This window comes from Erigeron canadensis, unplaced genomic scaffold (genome assembly GCF_010389155.1).
Source record: "Erigeron canadensis isolate Cc75 unplaced genomic scaffold, C_canadensis_v1 Conyza_canadensis_unscaffolded:10, whole genome shotgun sequence".
NCBI lineage: Eukaryota > Viridiplantae > Streptophyta > Magnoliopsida > Asterales > Asteraceae > Erigeron > Erigeron canadensis.
In genome coordinates this window covers 88651-111149 of record NW_025215493.1, presented here as the reverse complement: position 1 = coordinate 111149, position 22499 = coordinate 88651, and the positions used below count along the sequence as shown (strand labels likewise).

Sequence of the window (22499 nt, the reverse complement as noted above, 5' to 3'; positions counted from 1 at the left end):
AAATTCGACCTCTCAGGTTGAAACCGTCACCCTTAATAAATAATTTAACTGGATGTAGAACAAAGTTAATAAAGGAATCTGTGAGCTTAATTGCTATCATAAAATTGGGTAAAGCGTTGTGATACGGCACGTGATTTTACTACTGTTATTTAATGTTTGTGATGCACTTTTTATATTTCTCTTTTACTTGGAATTATGGAAAGCATGAAGTAGCTAAGTTTTTGCAAGGGAAAATACTCGGTTGATCAGCTGTAACAAGCTGAGATATTGTTATTGATATATGCGGCACATTAGTTACCAGAGGGTCCCACATGTTGATGGGAATTTACTACTTTCGTCCGAAGAATATGCTTTAACCTAATACGTTCTTCTGGTATTGTTTAATGGCACTTACGGATTATTGAACCAAGTTAATGGCATCCAAAATTTCATGGGGAAGTACCTAAGTCTAATGAATTACCATAGTGCTTGTTTCCTAGCCCAATGAATCCTCTAAATCCGATTTCCAGATGTTACCTCGTATGCTTGTTTGTATTAAGTCCTGTTGTGTCACTTTGGCTCTTCTCACCTTGTAACATCTGGAAATCGGATTTAGAGGATTCATTGGGAAATCGGGGTTAGGGTTTAGGATTAATGAACTAAGTTAATGGCATCCAAAATTTCATGGGGAAGTACCTAAGTCTAATAATTTACCTTAGTGCTTGTTTCCTAGCCCTTAAACACCAGGATGGTATTTTTCTTCTTGTAATAAGAATGGGGTGGTTATGGGACTGTAACCAAGACTAGATAAGGACTTGGATTCATCCTAATTTTGTTGGTGTAATTCTTAAATCTAGTTACTGTAGGTTTGCTAAAACTAACTTCTCCATTTCACCGGAAATACGGGTTTGCTAAAAGCGGCTTCTCCATTTTAGTTTTATTAGTAGACGGGTTTAGGAAACCTGACATTTAGTTTTATCACTCCAAGAGTTATGGTTCACACACAGTACATGACGGTTTGATAATTATCTATATAAAATGGTTATCTAATCGTGCTCACCCCCCGTAATCCATGCATTATTCCTTCCTTTTCAAACAGTATCTCATTTCCATTATGGTTAAAAATTGAAATTATACAGACTTCATTCCTAGTTTGATTCAATTAAGCTTACTAACCAAACAAACACCAAAGCTGTTATAGTTTGTATTAACCTCACCACAAAAATTAACTACAGTATCAGGTTAGGTAAGCTAGATAACTTGGGGTGGGCTTTGACATGGAAGATTCAATTTCTATATACACATTAACTACGGCACCAAGGGCTGTATTTAGATTTTTCCAAACAAAAATCATCTCCCCGTCCCTAGTGCTGAGCAGCTCTACTTTCATGTCCAGAATAGTTAGATATTAAGTGAAAGTGAAGAACTTATGTGGAACGAGTTTGTAGCTAAAGTTTCTATGACTTGTTTATTTGTCTTAGTAGTGTTAATTAGACACTCACGCGCACACACACACACACACATTCATGAGAAGGCATGAAATTGTAACACACAAAATTCTGTAAGTTAATTCTTTCTGAGAAAGACATTCAAAAACACTTGATTAAATTAAGCTTTGACAAATACAATTGTTATACGTCCCAAATCTGGCTCATCGTGTTTCACTTCTAGTTTCATTCTTTTTTTTTTTACATGATGGAAATCATCATAGAACCTGGGATCTACATATATGGTTATGAATTACGATACAAAGAAATACAATGTTCATCTTATTCTCTATTTTACAAAGTTCATCAGGAAGAATGATTCCTCCTATGTGAGACACGTCCCAGAATGCAAAGACGCAGGCGCTGACTAAGAGCCTCTAGTCTTTCAAACTTCTCTCTTCCAGATCTCTTTGTAGCCATTGGAACTTTCTTCTTCTCCTTAAATAAATCGGTAGGTTCATGTTGAGTGGTCCGAAGAGGTGTGGCAAGAACCTTGAATGTTACCTAAAAATCAATGGACACTTTATCTAACAGAATATGACAAAACTGACGAGCACACTCATAACACCACTAGAAACTAAATAAAGAAATGCAAAAAAAAAAATTTCACCACTAGAAACTAAATAAAGAAATGCAAAAAATTTTTTTTATCTCAACAATGTATGATAGTCGAATCGTAATATATCTAGTATGCATTAAACATAACAGGGTCATGACATTTATATGTTGATGTCATCTATAACATAGTGGTAAGATGGATTTGTTTTGTGTACAAAAAATTTGAAATCTAAACTACAAAACCGAAACTTTGAGTAATTAGTGGCAACACCCTTAATAACCGAGCTATAAAATTTGACTTTAATATCAAAACCATATTTGGTTATATAGTATTAGTAATAGAAGTATACATATAGATTCTGAACAGGGTCACACCCTTTGATATATGTTATATATGTATTTAGATCATTGTATTTAACTAAAACACAGAGAAATGTTTATTAAAATAAAACAGGAAAAAGGAATCCAAAATTTCTCATAATAATACATATAATTAAATAAAAAAATCTGGCAGCTGAGCCAGCAATGCGGCTCAATGAACACATTAATAAAGACCAATGTCCCGTTTGGTTATTGGTCTGAAGATCTACCCCATCTACCCAATCTCAGAGACCAATCTTTTGAAAAATAAAAAGCATTCATCCTATATGCATTCATAAATGTGTATGTGTGTGTGTTAGAGAGAGAGGAAGAGACCAGATCATCATTAAGTTCACCAACACTGCCGAGAGATGAACATCTTCCCCAGCTCCCTCTATTTGAGCTCGTAGAGGAACAACACTCCTCGGTTTGAACACTTGGCTTGTCCTGATAAAATTAACACAAAATTTAAGTTTAACACTACTTAAAAATATTCAAGCAGAAAATGGCAAACATGATTTTGAAGAAAACATTAAAGAAAGACAGCACGGCTATAACTTGAATCACCTGAAATAGTGATGGTTCGTGAAGACTACCCATACTTAAATCATTTACCAGATACTTCTGCACCAATCAGAAACAGAACTATTGAAAACGATCTTCAAACCACGTGAAATTTAGCTATAATTACGATGGAAAACTCATCAAACTACACAGAACCAGCCAATTTTTAGGAATTGAAGATACTCCAAGAGTGAAGTGGTTGTTTATATCCGAGCTGGGGCAGATGAAGTGCTTGCAATTATCTTATAGAATGGTCTTTGGCGCCAAATCAAGACATGTTTATATTATTAACAAAAAACCTTTGAGCATGTTATACTCCCAGAATGATACTCCCTTTGTCAAACAATATATATAAGTGTCTACTTCTAAAAAGTAACAAATTAATGTTACCATATTACCCCTTATACCTTTTTCACATAGCATAATTCCTAAAAATCTATGCAAAAAGTAAGGGTAAACTGTGGTCTACAAACTACCCATACATTGATTATACATTCCTATAATTATGTGCTATCTTCATTCCTATATAAGCACTAAAACCCCAAATTGGTGCAACACTATTCAACACGCCAAATTTATATAATATACTTATTTATCAAATAACTAACATAAAAACTGATTGATAATGATATATCAATTAAACAAACTCCTTGAGATCTTTAAAGGTTGTTCTAAAAACATTAAAAACTGATACAAATAAACTAGATAATTTAATTATAAGAAAAATACATTTGTGGTCCCTCAACTTGGCAAGATTTTCAGTAATTGCCCTTAAGTGAATTAATTACAAAAAAAACCCCTAAAGTTGGTCGTTTTCACTCTGCATCCTAACGCCATCCAATTTTGGCCGTTAACCCCCCCACGTGACAAACTAAAAAAAATTGAAATGGAAAAATGAATTTTTATATGACCCGTGTTTTTTCCAACTCTCATCTTCTTCTTCCTTCATCATCCTCATTCATCCCAAAACCCAAAATTTACATCCGATCTTAATAAAACTCATTTACAACAACTACAATCCTACAAATTATAACAAACATCAACTATATAAATATGTATCCATTAGTATTATATATCTATAGATCTAAAAAAAAAAAAAAACTTAAACATACACTATAGCCACCACCAAACTCCGGCCGCCATTACCACCACCAAACTCCGGCCACCATGAGCACAACCGCCATCGTTTTTGCTCAGCCGTCATCGCCACTGTATCCACCTATCACCACCACCCCCGTATACAAAGGCACTTAAAGGAGAAAATGGCGCTAAGGCGCGGAGTGAAAACAAAAAAAAAAAAAGGACCAACTTTAGGGGTTTTTTGTAATTAATTTACTTAAGGGCAATAACTGAAAATTTTGCCAAGTTGAGGGATCAAAAATGTAACTTTCTCTCTAATTAAAAAGTCATAATTTTAATAAATAAAAAGTTCAGATAAGTGTGGTGCAATACCTTGGGGATGCTCTAAGTGTAAGTGCAACTTCAAAAATCTCACAGAGGCACACCCCAATATCATCAAGACAACTTACAAAAGTTGAACTCAGATTTAGATTCCCAGCCCAATATCATCTTGCATTGATGAACTTTTAGAAGTTATTAAATCAAATGATGGTATCAACTAACTAAAAATGTGTCAATCAGAATTTTGCTCTATGAGAAGTCAGCGGCAAATATAAGTCTGATTGATATGCATGATCATGTTGTTCTAATATCTAGCCCCCAACAAAACCAGTGTATGTATATATACTATCCCATCCCCCCCCCCCCCCCCCCCCCCCAGGGCCCCTAAGCAACAAACCCAAGTGGTTGCTCCATGTAAACCTCTTTATGCAAATCACCATGCAAAATTGCATTTTTCACATTAAGTTGGTAGAGCTGCCGTCAAGAAGTAACATCCAACGAAATGAATAAAATAACAGAAGACAGTTTGGCAACTAGAGAAAAAAAGCATGATTGTAAAACTGGGCTTATTCCTCCTCAAGTACTCTTACCTCGGAGGTCCACTGGGGGAGTTAGGCAAAATCCGAGTTGCCGAGTACTCTTACCTCAGTTCCTGGTGGAGGAGGGTCCGAGTTGCGAGCTCCTAAACCTTGAGAAAGGCCTCAGACTAATCCAAGTCCCAAGTCTGAGAATAACCTTTTAACAAGCAAACATGCCTTTAACCAGGCAACAGATCCAACAGAATTAATAATAAACACACACTTGCATTTAATTGCCTACTTATGAGCAAGTAAGTCTACTAATGTCTAAGAACTATTATGATCAAGGGCATTCATCTCCTTAATCATAGATTCATAGCAACAAGCTATCCCGAATGGACTAAGGCTTCACCAACGATCTTTGGAATAGATACAAAGTTGCCAAACTCTGTATTTATTCCAAAGAAGAAGCAATACTAGTTTTTCATTAGATAGAGCCAGGACACACGAGAGTTATCGTCAACAAAGGTAACAAAATGCCTAAAATCAACATTAGAGGTAACTGAGCACGAGCCCCATACATCATGATGGAACAACTCAGATGTAGACACGGCCCGCTTATTGACTCTTAAAGCTAGATGAACACAATGATGTTTAAGCAAACTGACACACCTCACTCACAGTATAAAGATGAGAAACTAGAAAATTAGAGGTATAACTTTTTCAAACTTTGAAGAGATGGTTGACCTAAACAACAATGAGATTTCAGTCCTGTACCGAAGACCGACTGTGTCTTACGATCCTTAAAAAAAGGATTAATTTGACACTACAATTCACATTGTGACTAAAATTACTCACAAATAGCAAGTTAAATGAAAATTTAACTATATTTTTACGTTTATTCTCTTGTTTGTTTATGTAACTATCTTTAGATAAACTCAAAACGGAAGACAATGAGATAGAATGATTAAGATCAATAGCACCAGAACCGAGAACTCGAAAGGTAAATCCGTCGGCAATTGTGACTTGGGATCTAGGTAGTTAATAGCACCGCTATAGCGCCGCTATAGCAGTGCTATAGCATATAGCGGACTTAAGGAAAAATAGCAGTTAAAATAGCAGTCAAAATAGCAGTTCCACTATTAGCGCCGCTATTTACCGCTATTACTCCGCTATTTTGATTTTTAAATAGCATGATATCACCGCTATTTAAGGTTTTGTTCATAGTACCATACTTCAAGACTTAAAAAAGGTTAAACACGTTTAAGGACTTTTATTTTTTCATGTTTGACTAGAACAACTTTTCAAAAAATTGGCATTTTTAAAGACTTGTGATATATTTATTAAATAGTATTAAGTATTAAGTATTATATATATAGATATTGCATAATATTTTAGTTACCGCTATACCACCGCTATAACCAATATATCATATAGCGGACCTTGACCGCTATACCGCTATTTTAGTGATTAACTACTTAGCTTGGGATGACGGTCAAATGGAACAATACAGAACAGCTGGTCAAATATGATTTTTTCTACAGATCCTACGATCTTTAAAGAGATTAGATCCATGGCATTTTTATGGATTCCGAATAGAGCTAAAAAAAGTAGAGTTAAATTGGATAGTTTGTGTAGTAAGCCATGTATTTCTTGATATGTTTTTACGTTTATTCTCTTGTTTGTTTATGTAACTATCTTTATGCTAGCTTCTTACTAGTTTGAGTTATTTATAATACTTCACTTTTTCCGTTCAGGAAAAAAAAAATAAAAATTGTTGTATCTGAATAAAAGCAGTAGTGCAAATGTTTCAGTGATGCTCCACATCCGGTAAATTTGTGACCAGTGTTCTTGAAAGTAGTCATTATAACCAAAAATCAGTCAAAGCCAAGCCAACCAAAGTTAATACAGCTATAACCAACGATAGAAAACCAACCCAACCAAAATATTATTACAACTAGAACCAACAGTGGCTTAGCAAGTGATCACACAAGGATCACACTTGCAACCAAAGCCAATATCAAAACAAAATTAGAAGCCAAGTTATGAGTCCACTGCCAAAAAATCAAATCTGAAACAAGTAAAAAGCCATAATCGTATAAACTAAACATCAGAAATATGAACTAGAACAATCTCCCCTGGATTGAAAAGAAAAAAGAATCATGTTTGGTTTCGATTACAAAGCTATCTGATCTATAACAGCTCCCAAAACAATCACATCGCGATTGTAATGAAAGTGTCAGGATAAAAGAGATGACACTCAAGATGAAAAACTGGTTCCAGCATTAATCAAGATCCGCAGGCGCGTGACTGTTAAACGGCTGAGACTGGTGGCGTGATAAAGAAGAAAATGGATTCTATCTGGGTGCTTTATTTCCAAGAGGATAAGCCTAACCCAATGTTTAATTGAAACAAAACAAATTTGCGACAAACTAAGCTCCGATACAATGAAATCAGAGACAAACAGGTCGTTCAAATACAATTCTGATTGATATACATTATTATGTTGTTCTGGTATCTATGATACAAGTATACAACCTATATATACATCAAGCTTAACTGCGTATAACCCAACGGCCAAAAGGCATTGGGCTTATTGACAATTGAACATTACGTTAAAGAAAGCAAACCTAATTGTCTGTCCTAATCTCACCCCGAAGGCACAACACATAAGATGGAAATGGAAGATACATACCGAAGAAGCACAGAAGATGGCTCGTATAATTCAACCAGAACACATGCACACCTACTGCTAATAAAACTTAAGATAACTTATACTTCCCTAGTGACTTTGCAGGCTCGCACTCCAATTTGAGAATGAAACATCATTACTATAATACAGTGGAGAAACTAGAAAATTACCTCTTCTAAACCAGCATCAACCTGAAGATCTCCCAGATCGTAATATTTTTCATATTTGCTTGAACATGATGGTGAAACTCGGGGAGGGTGAAGTACGTTGTAAAAGAATATGGATACCGAGTCATAATAAAACTGTGGCCGAGATGAGTTGTGATCACCGTCGAACTTAATCATATTTTTATCTCCCTGTAGATAATCAGTATGTTGTTTAACTATTTCATAACATATCACCTGCAACTGAACCACAAAGTATTGACAAGTGTTTAGATTTTATACCGCATAGGAATTAAAGATGAGGTCTGAATGGTGGGGTTGTATAAACTTGTCACCTTTGGCATGTCCAAATAAAGCAGGAATAAACGTTTTCGGTGCAACCTGCAGTGAAAAGTATTTACGTTGAATAGTAATGTCATTTATCCAGCATAATAAGTATCATTCATACATACCTTCAAGGGATTTATACCCATGATATCAAACTTTGCCTTCTTTTGAATCACTCGGCGCATGTACTGCAGAGCTACCTTCACCTGATTATAAGGAAAAATCTCATTATTTTTCTCAAAAAACCATCAATATACAGATGCAGTCCATATACTTCCTGACATAGCATTAAACTACCAAGCACATAGCATTTGATTCTAAATTTCTTAACTTTAAGGAACAGATTATCATTCGTTTAAAACTGGGGGAGGGGGGGGGGGGGGGGGGTACATCCTCCACATTTTCAACTATTAACAAATTTTAGTTTGGGTACGTCGAGTTAGATCTGAAATAATTTTTAAAGGAAGAAGCAGCAATTCCGTCCTTGAGAGCGTGCAAGTGTTGCAACCACATAGGGCCTCCACTTTTTGGAACTTTCATAGTGAAATTAGTCGAACATACATTAATCATCTAACTTCATTGGTAATTAAGAAGCTCTAAAACTTCGTCCTTTCAACAAAACTACTAAAGCACCTTCAAAAGTTGAACACTTTAGTTCAGGCAGATTAAAGGCAGCAAGTTGATATTTGTAGACCATGTTATTAGACACACACACAAACCATATTGTCTTTGATCTTTTAGATGATTAGGTTTTTTTCCTTTTCACTAATATGAGCAATAACTGCTTGTTTCTACGAAAAGATCGCAAAGCATTGTTCTAATTGTAACAAAAAACAATGAAGGAATGTGTACACTTGTTTTTAAAGTTAGTCCATGTTTTTAAGGCCTGTGTTATATCAATAAGTGAAGGCTAAGACATAATACGATAAATATAAACAAGAATAAGGATGAGATGGGATGAACTTTACCGTAAACTTGGGAAGGCGGCGGATATTGTAAAGATGAACGAGTTCCAACATAAGGTTAAATAAATTAGAAAAAGGACTATCCAGGACCATCCCTGCAATAGAAGGGTCTTGGGAAGCATAGAGCAAGCTAGTAACTGCACCCATAGAGCGTCCCCAAAGAGCGATGCGAGAAATGCGCTGATTAGTTCGGAGATACGAGACAACAACGTTGAGGTCGTCATGACTCTCATGGGCACCAAGGGACACGTAGTTGCCGTCGGACAAGCCAGAACCAGAAAAATCAAGAGTGAAGAGAGTGATGTTGGATGGCAGAAGAATAAGAGCGGCGTCATTAGCATCGGCACGACAACCACTGTTACCATGGCAGTAAATGACGCAAGGAAGAATCTCCTCCGCCTCTTGTTGTCGGCAAAAAGGCATGTAATGGGTACACTTCAAGGAATGCCCTCTCTTATTGATGATTTCAAGGTCTTGTCTTATGAATTCCCTTCCACCAATACTGAACTCTTTTTCCCATAAGTTTTCTTCAGGATTGTATTCCGCCCTGACAAATTCAAAATCCAGATTCAAAGAAAGATTTGAGAAATACTAGATCTCTACTATTGTATTGGTACCTACCTGGGGGGTCGAATCACAAAATTGATAAACTGATCAATCATATTCCCCTTTGCTTTGCTGTCCGCCCGTCTTCACCTGCGTGTTTTCTATTTGCTATTTGGTCAAAGGGATGGATGGATGGATGGAAGAGGAAGTCAAGCAGTCATCTTGGTTCCTGAAACTTTGTCTTCATCCAGTACAGTTATAAGGGTCAATCTTTATAAACAAACAGTCAAAAACTATACATCACTTGTAAGACGAGAAAGAAACTTCTCTCTTCCGCCAGTTTTGAGCCCTAGTGTCACGGTCCTAATTGTTACTGATCTTTTATCATTTGTGATATAATAATTGGTGATAACCGAAATCTCTATGTCTAGTAATTATACGATGCGCGTATTTACTCTTAAAGACATATTATAGGGTTTCCCATTAGATGATTGAAACTACGACGACTTATATTGCACGTACTAAACACCAGGGACTAAAGTTGTAAATGCTCTATCTATAAATAGAGAGCCATGTACAACATCTTTAACCCTAATCTTCCACCATATGTGCATTTTCTCTCCTGAATTCTCAATCCCATCATCAAACAATCATCTCGTTTTGGAAATCCGCAATCAATGGCAAACATGTTTGCTCTTACATGGTCCTCTGGATCGTCATGTATTGTTATTATCATCATATTTTCATTATATGTAGAATTACGAATCATAATTATTCCAACATGTGGTATCATGAGCCAATGGTTCATATTCATTCTATTGATTCGTATTTGTATATTGTTTGTTCCGTTAATACTTGGAACATTATGACTGAAAATATGTTTTTTTTTTAAAGAAAAAACTATAAGCAAAACCGAAAAATTTTTGTATGAGACCTTTACGCTGCATTCTTGACTTTTTATTAAAAGAAAAGAAAGGATAAAATTATATAGGGGAAGAAAAGATAATGGAAGAATCTTTTCCAACCAAATCAGGCCAAAATTTTTGAATGAAAAATCCATCACTTTTCCTTTCTTACACTTTTTTTTCTTGTAAGAAAAAAAACTCAATAATGCAAAAAGATCAACTTTCTAACCTTTTCTTTTCTTTTAAAAAACACACTCAAGAATGAAGGAAAGTCGACGCGCACTCGTGGGTCCTTACGTGACATCGGTAGGTCTCGAAGCAGGGTCGGACATGTTAGATCCAGGCACCCGCCGTCAATCAGTACTGAAATATTATCGTTGTGACAAGAAAACGATGAGCCCGACACATAATATTCACGACAATGTGAGATTCGAAAGCCGACGCGCACTCGGGGGTCCCGACGTGACATCAGTAGGTCTCGAAGCAGGGTCGAACATGTCAGATCCATTTATAACAAAAATGGATTTAAGGTTTAGGGTTTAAGGTTTTTTTTTTTTTTTTGGTTAAAACCATTTATAACAAAAAATAGTTATGTACAAATACTATGAGCATACCCATAGAAAAGTGCATTTTACAAACCAAATTAATGCACATCCCAAATACTAAAACTATAAACTAGAAAAACTAAAAACAAAGTCTTTAACATTTTTATTACAAGAAATAAACATTAAACAAAAAACATAAGTCATAACATAATAATCTCGGTTGTCTTCAGAAGCCCATAAAACACTTGTTCTTGTACATTCAAAACTCTTAGCCCAATATAAAAAACTCTGCAGCCCATATGAATTGGCCCATAACCATACGATAAGGAACAAGCAGCATATCCATTCTTTACCAAAAAATCTCCCAAATAAACAAAACAGTCCATCCATATCCATCTGATAATTTGCCTTATCAAAATTACAACCTCTTTTTCCACCACAAATCATATTTAAACATATATATTAAAAAACAAATCAAATATTAATTTCCCCCAAATTTCTTATCTAACCTCATGATTATCATACATTTTAACCTCATGATTATCATGTATTATCATGATTATCAGCCACCACTTTTATTATTTGGTTACTAACTAAATTAGTCACGGACCTTTAGCGAAGAAAAAAGTGACACTTGAATTCTCGTCACTAAACGACTTCAGTGACCACTTTTTATACTGTTAGTGACCAAATCCTTTTGGTCACCAATGACCTTCTTTCTTGTAGTGACTATGATTGCACTTGCGAATGGGTTGCACCAGAATGGTCCCATTCTGGTGCAACCATTGGTGTCACGGTGCTGGCTTTTGGAGAGTCCTTAGATAAGATGAGGAATACAGAGTTATGTCATGAATTGTATGTTAGAAATAGACTGAGATCTGGAGTTGAATAGTGCAGAAAATGGGGCTGTCCATTTGTCTGCTTGGAGTAACATATGTACCTCAATGATCAATTAATGTAGTTTCACTTTTCACTAAAAAAAAGAAGAATATGAAAACATGATCAACAAATATTAGTTGTGTTCTTTGGTTCTAAAATGATGTTTGCTTAATTAATGAACATGCTCTAACGTCCTTTGGTTTTATTGAGTTCAATTTCTACTCTCAGCCTTGCTGCATCAGCCTCCTCAGCGGTTTTCTGAGCCTTGGTAATTTTGGATTCTATTTCCTTGTTTTCTTCCATGCTTTTCTCGAGCTTCTCAAGGATTCCTCTCTCCTTCTGTTTTATTGTTTCCAGCTGAGACATAATAGCTTCCACTTTTGTATCAGCTGCAATTGTTGCTTCCTCAGCTTTTTTGCTCAAAGTTTCAAAATCGTTTGATGTCAAGATGACAGTATTATCATTATTTGAATCCATCATGTGATCTGTTGTGGAAGCTGAAGACCGTTTACGGATTTGATCATCCGCAAGCTCCTTTGACGCTTCTGCTTCTTCAACCTCTCTTTGTGCAATCTCCAACCTCGCCTCTGCTGCTTTAATAGCCAGCTCTGAACGTTGAGCTTCCCTCCAATGTGTTTCCATTTGTCTTTTCACTTCCTCTTCTTGATGTCTTGCCCTTTCAGCTTCCAATGACATTTCACATATCTTCAATTCTAGTTCATGGACATCATTTCCTGCTATAGTTTCTTTTGTTAAAGACTCTTCGACTTGCAGTTTGATTCTGTCTAGTTTAGTTTGTAATTGCTCACTTTGTAAATCCTCTTCCTTGGACACAGAGATATCCCTTCTTACATTCTCGGTTTCTTGTATGAGTGACTCCACCACACCTCTTAGAGAGGTCTCTTCTTCCTTCATTTCTGAAAGTGTTCTTTTGGTCTCTTCAAGTTCAGAGTTTGACTTCCTTAACAGCTCCATATCTGCAGCACGTACTCCTTTCAGTTGTTCATGTAATAAGTTAACTGCCTCAGTTGTTTCTTGCAACTTTTTTACAAGATTTCCTAGATCCATAGTTTCTTTCCTTCGACAGCTAATTTGCAAGTCAATGTTGTCCTTTGCCTTTTTTTTGGAGGCCAGTAGAGCTTCTTTTTCTTCCATAAGCTTGACATTAGCTTCCTCGGCTTTTGCAGATGCAAGTTTCACGCGCTCAAGGGTTTGACTCATGTGGTCAAAATCCTGGGCAAGCTCATTTTTTTTCTTATGGTTGAGTTTTGCAGAATGTTGGGCTTCTGTAGCATACTGAAAAGAAGACAATTTTGCTTCCAAGGCAATGTCAAAATCTTGTTTAAGGTTATTTAATTGTTGTTTGACAAAAATGAGTTCATTAGCCGCCGCTTTATACAGGTTTCTTTCGTTGTCAACACTTTCTTGCCAAGCTTCGTGGCTTTTCGTTGATTTTTGTTGTTCAGATCGGGTCTCTGCAGCCTTTGTAGACTCGGTTGATGCTTGTTTTGATTTACTTGCTGCCTCTAGCTTGCTGGTTAGCTCCTGCAATGTCTTACTGGAGTTTTTGAGCTCTTCAAGTGCTTGTCCCTTTGTAGATTCTGCAGTTTTCACATGCTCTTTATACTTGTCAATCTCTTTGAGTACCCAATGAAGTTGCGTCTCTTTCCCCAACACACTCTTTCAAAAGAGAAATTGAAATAAATCATTCATACAAGGTATGTAGGAATTAAAATACCCAGCCGGCCATATTACCTCTTCCATAATAGCTCTGGATTTCTTGAGAACAGGCCTGTCGGCTTTGGGCGATGCTTCAACAAATAAAGTAACAGCAGCCTTAACAGATTCAAACGGTGCCTTGGTATCAATCTCCCCAACAGCTGCTGTACTTGGAGAAGCTGCTGCCCTTGGGGAAGCAGCGGCATTATTATTTCTAACTTGAAAACCAAACATCACAGCTGGCGGCTATATTTCGAAGATTCACCTTCATTATATATATCGTCCATGCACATGTAATATATTATAAGGAAGCATCCCAGTCATGTCTTGTTCCAGGAAAAGCCATTAAGCCTAAAATAAACAGATATATATCTCTATGTTTTGACACAAACCAAAAAGAGATGAAATTATATATACATACCGGCCTCCAAGGATTGGCATGCTGTCTCCCAACTTTTTACCTGCTTGTTGATCGAGATCATGAATCTGACGTATCTCTATCTTTAGCTTTATCTTTTGTTATTATGTATCTATATGAATTTTAGATAAATGGAACCAAATGTAGCTCCTAAAAACGCCATTACATAGAAAGGAGAAATCAATTGAGGTGATCTATTGGCAGAAGGTGGGAAAGTGGGATTCTGACCATGAAAAGCGTTAAATAAATCGTAGTATTTGGTAGGCCTAAGTTTTTGGGATACGTATAACTCATCTTGACAATTTTCCATCTTAGATGGAAACTTCTAAAGGAAATGATGGCCGTTGGCTGTTTCTTACTATATATGGAAATACATATTTATTTTTGGGATTTGAAAACTAGTGTCATACATTTAATAATTTAATGAAGTCCGACTTTTTAAAAACTATGAAAATATGTGTTTATGATATGTATAAAATTGATAATTATCAAAATTGAATTAATAAATATTAAATGTATTTTTGATAATTTAGGAAATAAAGAGTAAATGTTTGATAACTAATGCCTTAGGGGCATTAGTTAGCAAATTCATTTTTTAACTAAGTAGAAGAATCCATTAAAAAAAATAACAATTTTATTTAAAATTCATAATAAAGAGAACCTAATTAGATTTCCTCTATTAAAATATTTTAATTTCTAAAATGTTTTCAATAAAGATAACGTCAGTAGTTTTCATCCTTAGTCACCCATTAAGTACCATGTCGGTATGACACGTCATTAGAAAAGCCTTTCTCTTACTTGACTCAATGGTTAGGGTATCGCTTTCATACGACTGAGAGTCATTGGTTCAAATCCAATAGTAGGTAAAACCAACTAAACCCTTATTTTCCCCCTGCATGACAACAACTCGGGCACCCCTCTCTTGCTGGTTTCATAGATCCGTATGCTTTACTCGAGGGTACGTCTCCCTCAGGTCGACGGGGCACACTCTCATCCCTAAAAGAAAACAGCAAAATACGCTACTCCAAGTATCCATAAATGGAATTGGTTTGAGTGTAGACATCTGATGTGGCATTGCATGAGAGTGTATTGGGCCTTTTTAGAGCATTAGTAATCGTTCACACCACCACACCAGGTCACCGGGTGGTGTGAACACATCAACATCACATCACACCACTTAATAACCACACCACATCCGTAACAATAACAATACCACACCATATTTTTATATTAAAATATAACACATTTAACTTATTAATAAAAACATAACAAATTTATAAATCTAAAAATAATAACTTTTTTTTAAATAAAAATAGACATTACAATATCTTTAAACGAAATCTTAATATATAGTATAAGATAGTTAAACTAATTATATCAGTGGGCGCATTTAATATCTGGGTTCAATGTTGTAAAATTATATTCTTTTAAATTTGTTTTTAAACAAATTTTTTACATTAAAACTTATATATAATTTATATATATATATATATAATAATTTATATTATTTTTAAAATGTTAAAAAGTTACAATTGTCACTCAAATCAATCCTCCCAATTGTTATCAAATATGAAAATAAACCTATTTGTGTTATGGGTTCGCATCATGATCAAAGACATATAATTGAATGTCAAGTACAAGATCACAAGTTTGTTTATATTTTAATTCTTGATTATCTTTCATAATAATATCACATTAAGAGTAAAACTGGTTTCAAAATATTCTATAATAGAGGAAGTATTGTAGCATGTGTTTTCACTACGACAAACAATTCCATCAATACGTGTTAGGTAATAATGACAGTGACACACTTGCTTTTATTATATTACAACTTGCAAAGTATAATACTTGAAACCGTATATCTTTATATATAAGCTTTTATAACTGAAACGTATGAAGATTTAATATCGTAAGCCCCGTGTCCAAAGTTGGACACGGGTCTAAAATCTAGTAAACTACTAAAATATGTATACGTTAGTTGTAAACTTGTTCAAAATTTAATTGCCACTGAATAATTTCATTCAGTTTTTAAATTAAAAAAAATTGTTATATACATTTAAGTTGTCCAACAACATAATTTTAATTTGTTTGGCTATTCTTTTGTCTTATTTCCAGCCAAATTCAATTTTAAACTGAACCTTTTTTTCCAACCAAAATAACAATTAATTTTTCATTCTACATACACATCCTTCACAGCCACGGCTACTTGAAAATGGGTGTACTAAAATTCAACAGCATTAAAAAAAAACAAGAATTATAAAACAACACCACTCCCCCACTTATTCTTCAAGGTCGACGAAAGGACGTCGAACAATCCACCCCGCAACAACCCTAACATTGTAATGGTACCACCCTACAACACCGGCGTCGTACACTTTCACGATGTCTACACTAATTCCATTACAAAGGCTCTTAGCCTTATATGTTCATCCCGCAAATCAATCAATATCTAGTCCATATGTATCTCTATATATACATACAAATCTATATCTATCTAAAAGTCAAATCAAGAACCAAATAAATGTTGAGAACTATGTGAACCATTCATATCATCAGTATGTATAAGGATAGTATTGTAATTATCTAAATACAATTTAAATAATTATTAGGTAAAAAATATAATGCCCATAAATATCTCCATCGGTTACATACTCAATCATCTATCCAATTTTCACCTTACAAACTTTCATTCATCATCTTGCATTCTCTCATTTTCTAACTTCGTAAGTGAGATATGGCTTTTAACAGTTTATTATAAAAATAAGAAAAAATTAGAAGACCCGGAACAATTAATACCACTTTAAGAGTGTAACACCCCAAAGTTTTTAAGGTATATTAATTAACCCCTTTTTGTAGTTTCGATATTAAATTAATTTCTTAGTATTTTATTTTTGTTTATAGGGTTAATTTAGTTGGAACTTTAGCAGATAGGGGGTAAAATACCCATTAAAATTTAGCAAAAGGTGTGGCATCTCATTAAAGTGCCAGCGAGTCATGCTTCCATTTACATCTCCAATTTCTTCTTCAAACTTCTATTCATTCCATTTAATCCAAGTTCAATTCAATTTTATTAAAAACCTTCAAGGGAATAATAATAATCATTTTAAACAATTCAAGTGAAGAATTCAATTGGGAAAATTGGTGTGTGGAGTGTGTGTCTACACACATAGTGAGAAAGGATGAAGAATTTATGATTTCTAATCTTAATTCTAGTCTTTTCTTGATGGTAAGAATTTCATTAACCTACTTTTGTTTGTTCATGAGAATTAGGGTTCATGGGAATTTCAAATAGGGGGTTTTTGCTAGAAATTGAGTTTTGTATAATTTACCCCCAATTTTTTGTATACCCTAATTTGTTATTGAGTTGTATGATGAACTTAGTTAAGAATATATGTGTTGAATATTATGATGATAATGAATTGAATTATCAAGTGAACTTTTGAATAATAAAGCAACTCAATGACAAACGAAGATGGTTATGGTTTAGGACTGCTAGTGACATTGTAGTATGGCTAGGTTGAGCTAGCCAAGAGTGAATGTTAGCTTATATGCATAATATGATGTGATGATAGGTCGAAAGCTTGTATTTGGGCACTTGTTCAGGTCACAAAGGAGGTGAGTATTCTTGCATACTTTTATGTATGCGTCGGGTGGATTACCATATGATGGTGGATTCCGCTTCTGGTAATCGATTTGGCGTTAAGCCTAAATAGGGGCTATATGATGTATGAGGCCTAAGAACTATTTAATATGTGGTATATGGGGCTTAGAAACCTCTTGATATGTGATATATGAGGCCTAAGAACCTCTTAAGTATGGGGCCTAAGAATCCCAAGTTATTGATATGATATGTATGTGATATTGATTGTGTTGATATAACTTATATGGATATATGTAATGCGTTAAAGTACAAAGGTGAACATGTAGATATGGCATGACGGTGTTATAGGCTACATGCAATAGTCCTTTGTGTGTTGTCCTCCTTCGTGTATATAGATGTATCCGAGTATATTCACTAAGCATTCACTTACTTTTTAGTTGTTTACCCTTTTTATAGGTGGTTCCGGAAGAGGGAACTAGTGAAGTGTTGATAGTTGAAGTTGCTAGTGATATTGAAGGTATTTGGTCATTTGCGGAAGATGGTACTTTTTGGTAGGAACTTAGTAATCCCATCTCCTATGGCTATTGGTACATTTGTGATGTTTTGTCATATTTGGTAATCTATATTTCTACGGAAACTTAGTTTGGAGTCATGGTTAATGGGCGGTTTCGTTGTGTTTAAATTTATAAAAGTTGTACAAGCAATTATCTCAAGACACACACACTTTAACGGATAGGGGACCCGATCAAATGTAGTATAGTAATGTGATAAGTACAGGATCTCTGCCAACAGCATTATCTTGACCATCATCCCCATCATCATCTCCATCCTCATCCCCGTTTCCTCCTTCTCTAAGGTTGACATCTCTTCCAATGTTTTCAGCAGTGTCCTCTTGGTTATCTATAACCATATCTTGGACCTGCTCTGCACCCAAACCCTGAACATTAACATCTGATGATCGAGCATCCATTTTGTGATTAAAACCCCTAAGGAAAGGCTTCATTTCTATGCTTAAATGAGTTATTATTTTGGAACTATTGGTACTTAATGAATGATGTGTTTATGCAGGTTCACAGAAGATGCGAGAGAGGGTAAATGACATCAAGTGACTCAAGAAAGAAGCCTATGAAGTTACAAAACACAAGGAAGTGATTCGAGAGCCAAACGAAGACGCAAGAACAAGAACAGCAGCCACCAGCGCTGCTAGCCACCATGCCAGCGCCGCTAGCCCAAGGAAGCCAAGGACCAGCGCCGCTAGTAAGCCCACCAGCGCCGTTGGTCGGCCCAGATCAGAAACTGACTTTTCACACTATTTAAGTCGAACTAACCCTCAAAACCCTAAGAGAGAGCCGATTCAGCAGCCCTAGCCGCCCAATAACAACCCTAGATCGAAATTGCATATTCCAAGAAGGTTTTGGAGCTTCTAACACCTTCTGATCTTCACTCTTGGTCTAGATCTTTCATCTTTATTTACTTTATATTATCGAACAATGTCTTTCATCTTTTCAGACTTTGTTATTCCTTTAATAATGCTAGGCTAGTAGGCTCAATACTTGTTTGGATCGATGTGATCATGTAGACGCTTATTGTTTTACTGAGTTTGTTTAGATTCCGTTAGAATGTGCTTTACTCTTTATCGTAGATCCATGTTTATTAGTAATTCATGTTGCTATTGGTTTTATATTTGAACATATTAGTTTAATTCTGATGGTTGTCAATGATCATACACTAGGACTAATATGCTAGGACAGAAAACGACTAGTCGGTCTATAACTAGAAGTAAAAAGCGATTCACTTGTAGCCGAGGGATCCAGAACCATAGTAACTAGGATGAATTGAACATGAAGCTTAACAATTCCAGACGCGATCCTTTGACTTGGAAACAAGCACTGTGGTCACCGGAGGGAATTATATCTGGTCATGGCTTAAGAGCCAGATAATTAAAAGATGAATTAGTAACACAAACTTTAGGTCATTAATGCTTAAAACAATGAATCTAGCGAGAATTTGTTGTAGATGTGGATTCGTTGTGACTATCGCAACATAGATTTGATTATCGTTTATGTTTTAGGAACTATGTTTGTAATCATTTAAATAAGAACTTGTATTGGTATTTAATGATTACGTTTGAACTTCAATATTATATCTGTTTGTGTTTTATATTGTGTTTGTGTGTTATTTATTGTTTTGCAGGTACAAGAACATAGAACCAAGGTTTATAAGTGTCGTAGAATACTTAAACGATGGTTGGATGTTGTGTACGAGCCAAACAAAGTCAAACAAAGAACCAAAGGGTCGAACCTCGTGCTGACGTCATCAGCATGAAGAACTGACCTCGTGCTGACGTCAGCACGAGGTATATCGATTGGTTGCTTAATCGGGCTTAATACTTAATTAAGGCTGAATCTGCATCTACAGACTCCCCCTTAACGATTGCAACTAGATCTCTTTAAAGTCTTCAAAACTTGAACTTCAAAGCTATCCGTTAAATAAAAGTCTTGTGCTATTTGCATGAATTCTCTCTTGTAAACAATGTGCGAGAATGTTGCGATAACGCCTTTCTTCAACTCTCCAAAATTCCACTGCTGAACAAGGTGTATCCAAAAGTCTTCTCTGATCACCTCTTGACAAGTTGACAACCTGCATTGGATCATACATGCGTAGCAACATTTGTTCCTGTGAATCATCAACAAACATCTGTGCTTCGCCTGACTTGATATCTATTTGCCAAAATGTCATTGTCGTCAGCATATCTTGATCCCATCTGATAGCGGGAACCTTCTTAACACATTTAATCCTTCGCTGTTTAAAACGAAATGTGCCATCTTGATTCTTAATCTTCTTCAAAGGTGTTGGCTTAATCAACCTCTCTTCTGGCTTCAGACATCTATCACTGAAATTTCTAATTCTTTCATCTCTGAATCTATTCCAGTAGAAATCTGCAAGTCCATTGCTTAGAAGATTAACGAACCATCTTCTTCCCAAATCTATCATGTCAGAATCACTAAGAGAGTGGAAATGTCTTTGACTCATCGACATATAGTGGCATCCCTCTTTTCTCTTGATAACAAATAAATCGATTCTTTGATCATAAAACCAACTTCGTATCACTGAGAAATACTTAGGTGCATCCTTGTCTGAGACAAACTCCCAAAACATCGATGGTTTATACGTATCACGTATTACCAAACCAGTATGTCCTCTATAACCTGGAATCAGTCTATTAATAACAAACTCATGATCTTGCTGCACCGGAGGTATATTAAATCTTCCAAGATCAACCTCTCGCGTAGCATCTATATTCTAGAATAGATCAAAAATATTATCATGTCCTTCATCTATTATATTTGCATATACAGCAAACCTCAAACTTGCTGCATTCTTAGGTTCATCTGGACCTTCTCTGATTGGATTAAGATTGAGATTTTCCACTTCAGCTATTGGTTCAACTTGAATGACTTCATATTCATTAAAGACACGATCAAAGTTATAAGGTATATCAAGCAACCTTTTTCTATCAGCTTCTGAAGTAATGAACTCTCCTTCTTCCATATCTTCATCATTGATACTTTCTAGATCTTCTTCAGCATCAAGATCGTCCAATGCACCTATCCTTTGAAGCTTATCTGCAATTCAAACAATTCACATATACAAGGATAAAGAACATAAATCATAAGTCAAGACATAATAAATAGTATAAATACATAAAAGAAATTAAAACAAATAATACTATATCATAAATATAATGTAACAATTACATTAATATTTATCTTATAATCTTTATCTATTTTAACTTACAACAAGAATATTATATCATAAATATAATGTAACAAATACATTCATATTTATCTTATAATCATTACAAAAACAAAAATCATTAGCACTAAGGTTCATAATCCAAATCTGAATCCGAATCTGACTCTGACTCTGAAGATTTATGAGTTAACCCCGATTGTTCTTTCATTTGATCCCTAAGTGATCCTGGATCATAATAATCATCATAATCCATAATCTCTGCTCTAGATCTCATATGAGCCTGTGGATCATATCCTAATCTCTTTTCTAGTCTATGCACAATTAAAGGGTGCAAATCTGACTCTGTAGAGGCATTGGTAGTAGAATCAGTCTTAGTTGACTCACTATCCTGAGTAGATTTTCCTTTGCTAGGATTTTCTTTTTCAATATGATTATGAGGATCATTCATTATCTTTTCTCGAATCTCCCTTTCTGATGACATACCCCTATCGGTACACAGGACATACCGCTAGGAACTGCGATACGAAGGGTTGTCCGTAACGAAGGCTTCCGCTGTAAGATAAAGAGATAGGAATTGTTCCTCTATAATTCAGGGATTCGGTCTTATCTCTTAGTCCATTAAAGAAGGAAACGATCCTCCTGGACTCTTATTTCCTAAGACTTAGGGAAACCCTAAAAAGTCTTTAGCTTTTCCTCCAAGATAAAGGCTCCCTATAAAAGGAGACTCATAAGACCTCACGAAGGCATTAGAATCATTATTCACACACACACGATCAATCAGGTCTAAAAACATAATCATCGGCACGATCCCAATCGGCCATATATCAATCATACTCGAATCGGCGTAAAGAGACTAACTCTACCTTCGGGGAATCGCCAACAAATAACCAAAAACACCTATCATCTCTCCTTTCTAAACCTAATCTCGGTTTGGTGTACAAACATTTGGCGCCATCCGTGGGACCCGCTCGCTCTATAAAAAGAATTATGTACGCCCACCAGAGATGGTAAAGAAAAACAAAGGCAGACCCTTTGGCCGCAGGAGGCCCACCCTGGCAATCAGCCAAAGAGCCGCCGGCCACTTAAGCCCAGTAAAGAACTTGAAGGAAGGTTTT

General features: G+C 35.5%; 2 protein-coding genes across 2 annotated transcripts; both read right to left on the bottom strand.

Annotated features, from left to right (window-relative positions):
• Positions 1 to 1567: 1567 nt before the first annotated feature.
• LOC122584191 lies at positions 1568 to 9820 on the bottom strand. Its single transcript, XM_043756413.1, has 8 exons — positions 9637 to 9820; positions 9019 to 9562; positions 8176 to 8256; positions 8006 to 8104; positions 7730 to 7915; positions 2952 to 3008; positions 2721 to 2831; positions 1568 to 1970 (listed from the first exon to the last, which is right to left on the bottom strand). The coding sequence occupies exons 1-8, from the start codon at positions 9675 to 9677 to the stop codon at positions 1773 to 1775; spliced, it is 1317 nt and encodes a 438-aa protein (XP_043612348.1). The 5' UTR covers positions 9678 to 9820; the 3' UTR covers positions 1568 to 1772.
• A 2146-nt stretch (positions 9821 to 11966) lies between these two features.
• Positions 11967 to 13858, bottom strand: LOC122584197 (WEB family protein At1g12150-like). The gene is made up of 2 exons (XM_043756417.1): positions 13646 to 13858; positions 11967 to 13570 (listed from the first exon to the last, which is right to left on the bottom strand). Exons 1-2 carry the CDS (start codon positions 13841 to 13843, stop codon positions 12077 to 12079), a joined length of 1692 nt encoding a protein of 563 aa, XP_043612352.1. The 5' UTR covers positions 13844 to 13858; the 3' UTR covers positions 11967 to 12076.
• Between the last annotated feature and the right edge of the window lie 8641 nt (positions 13859 to 22499).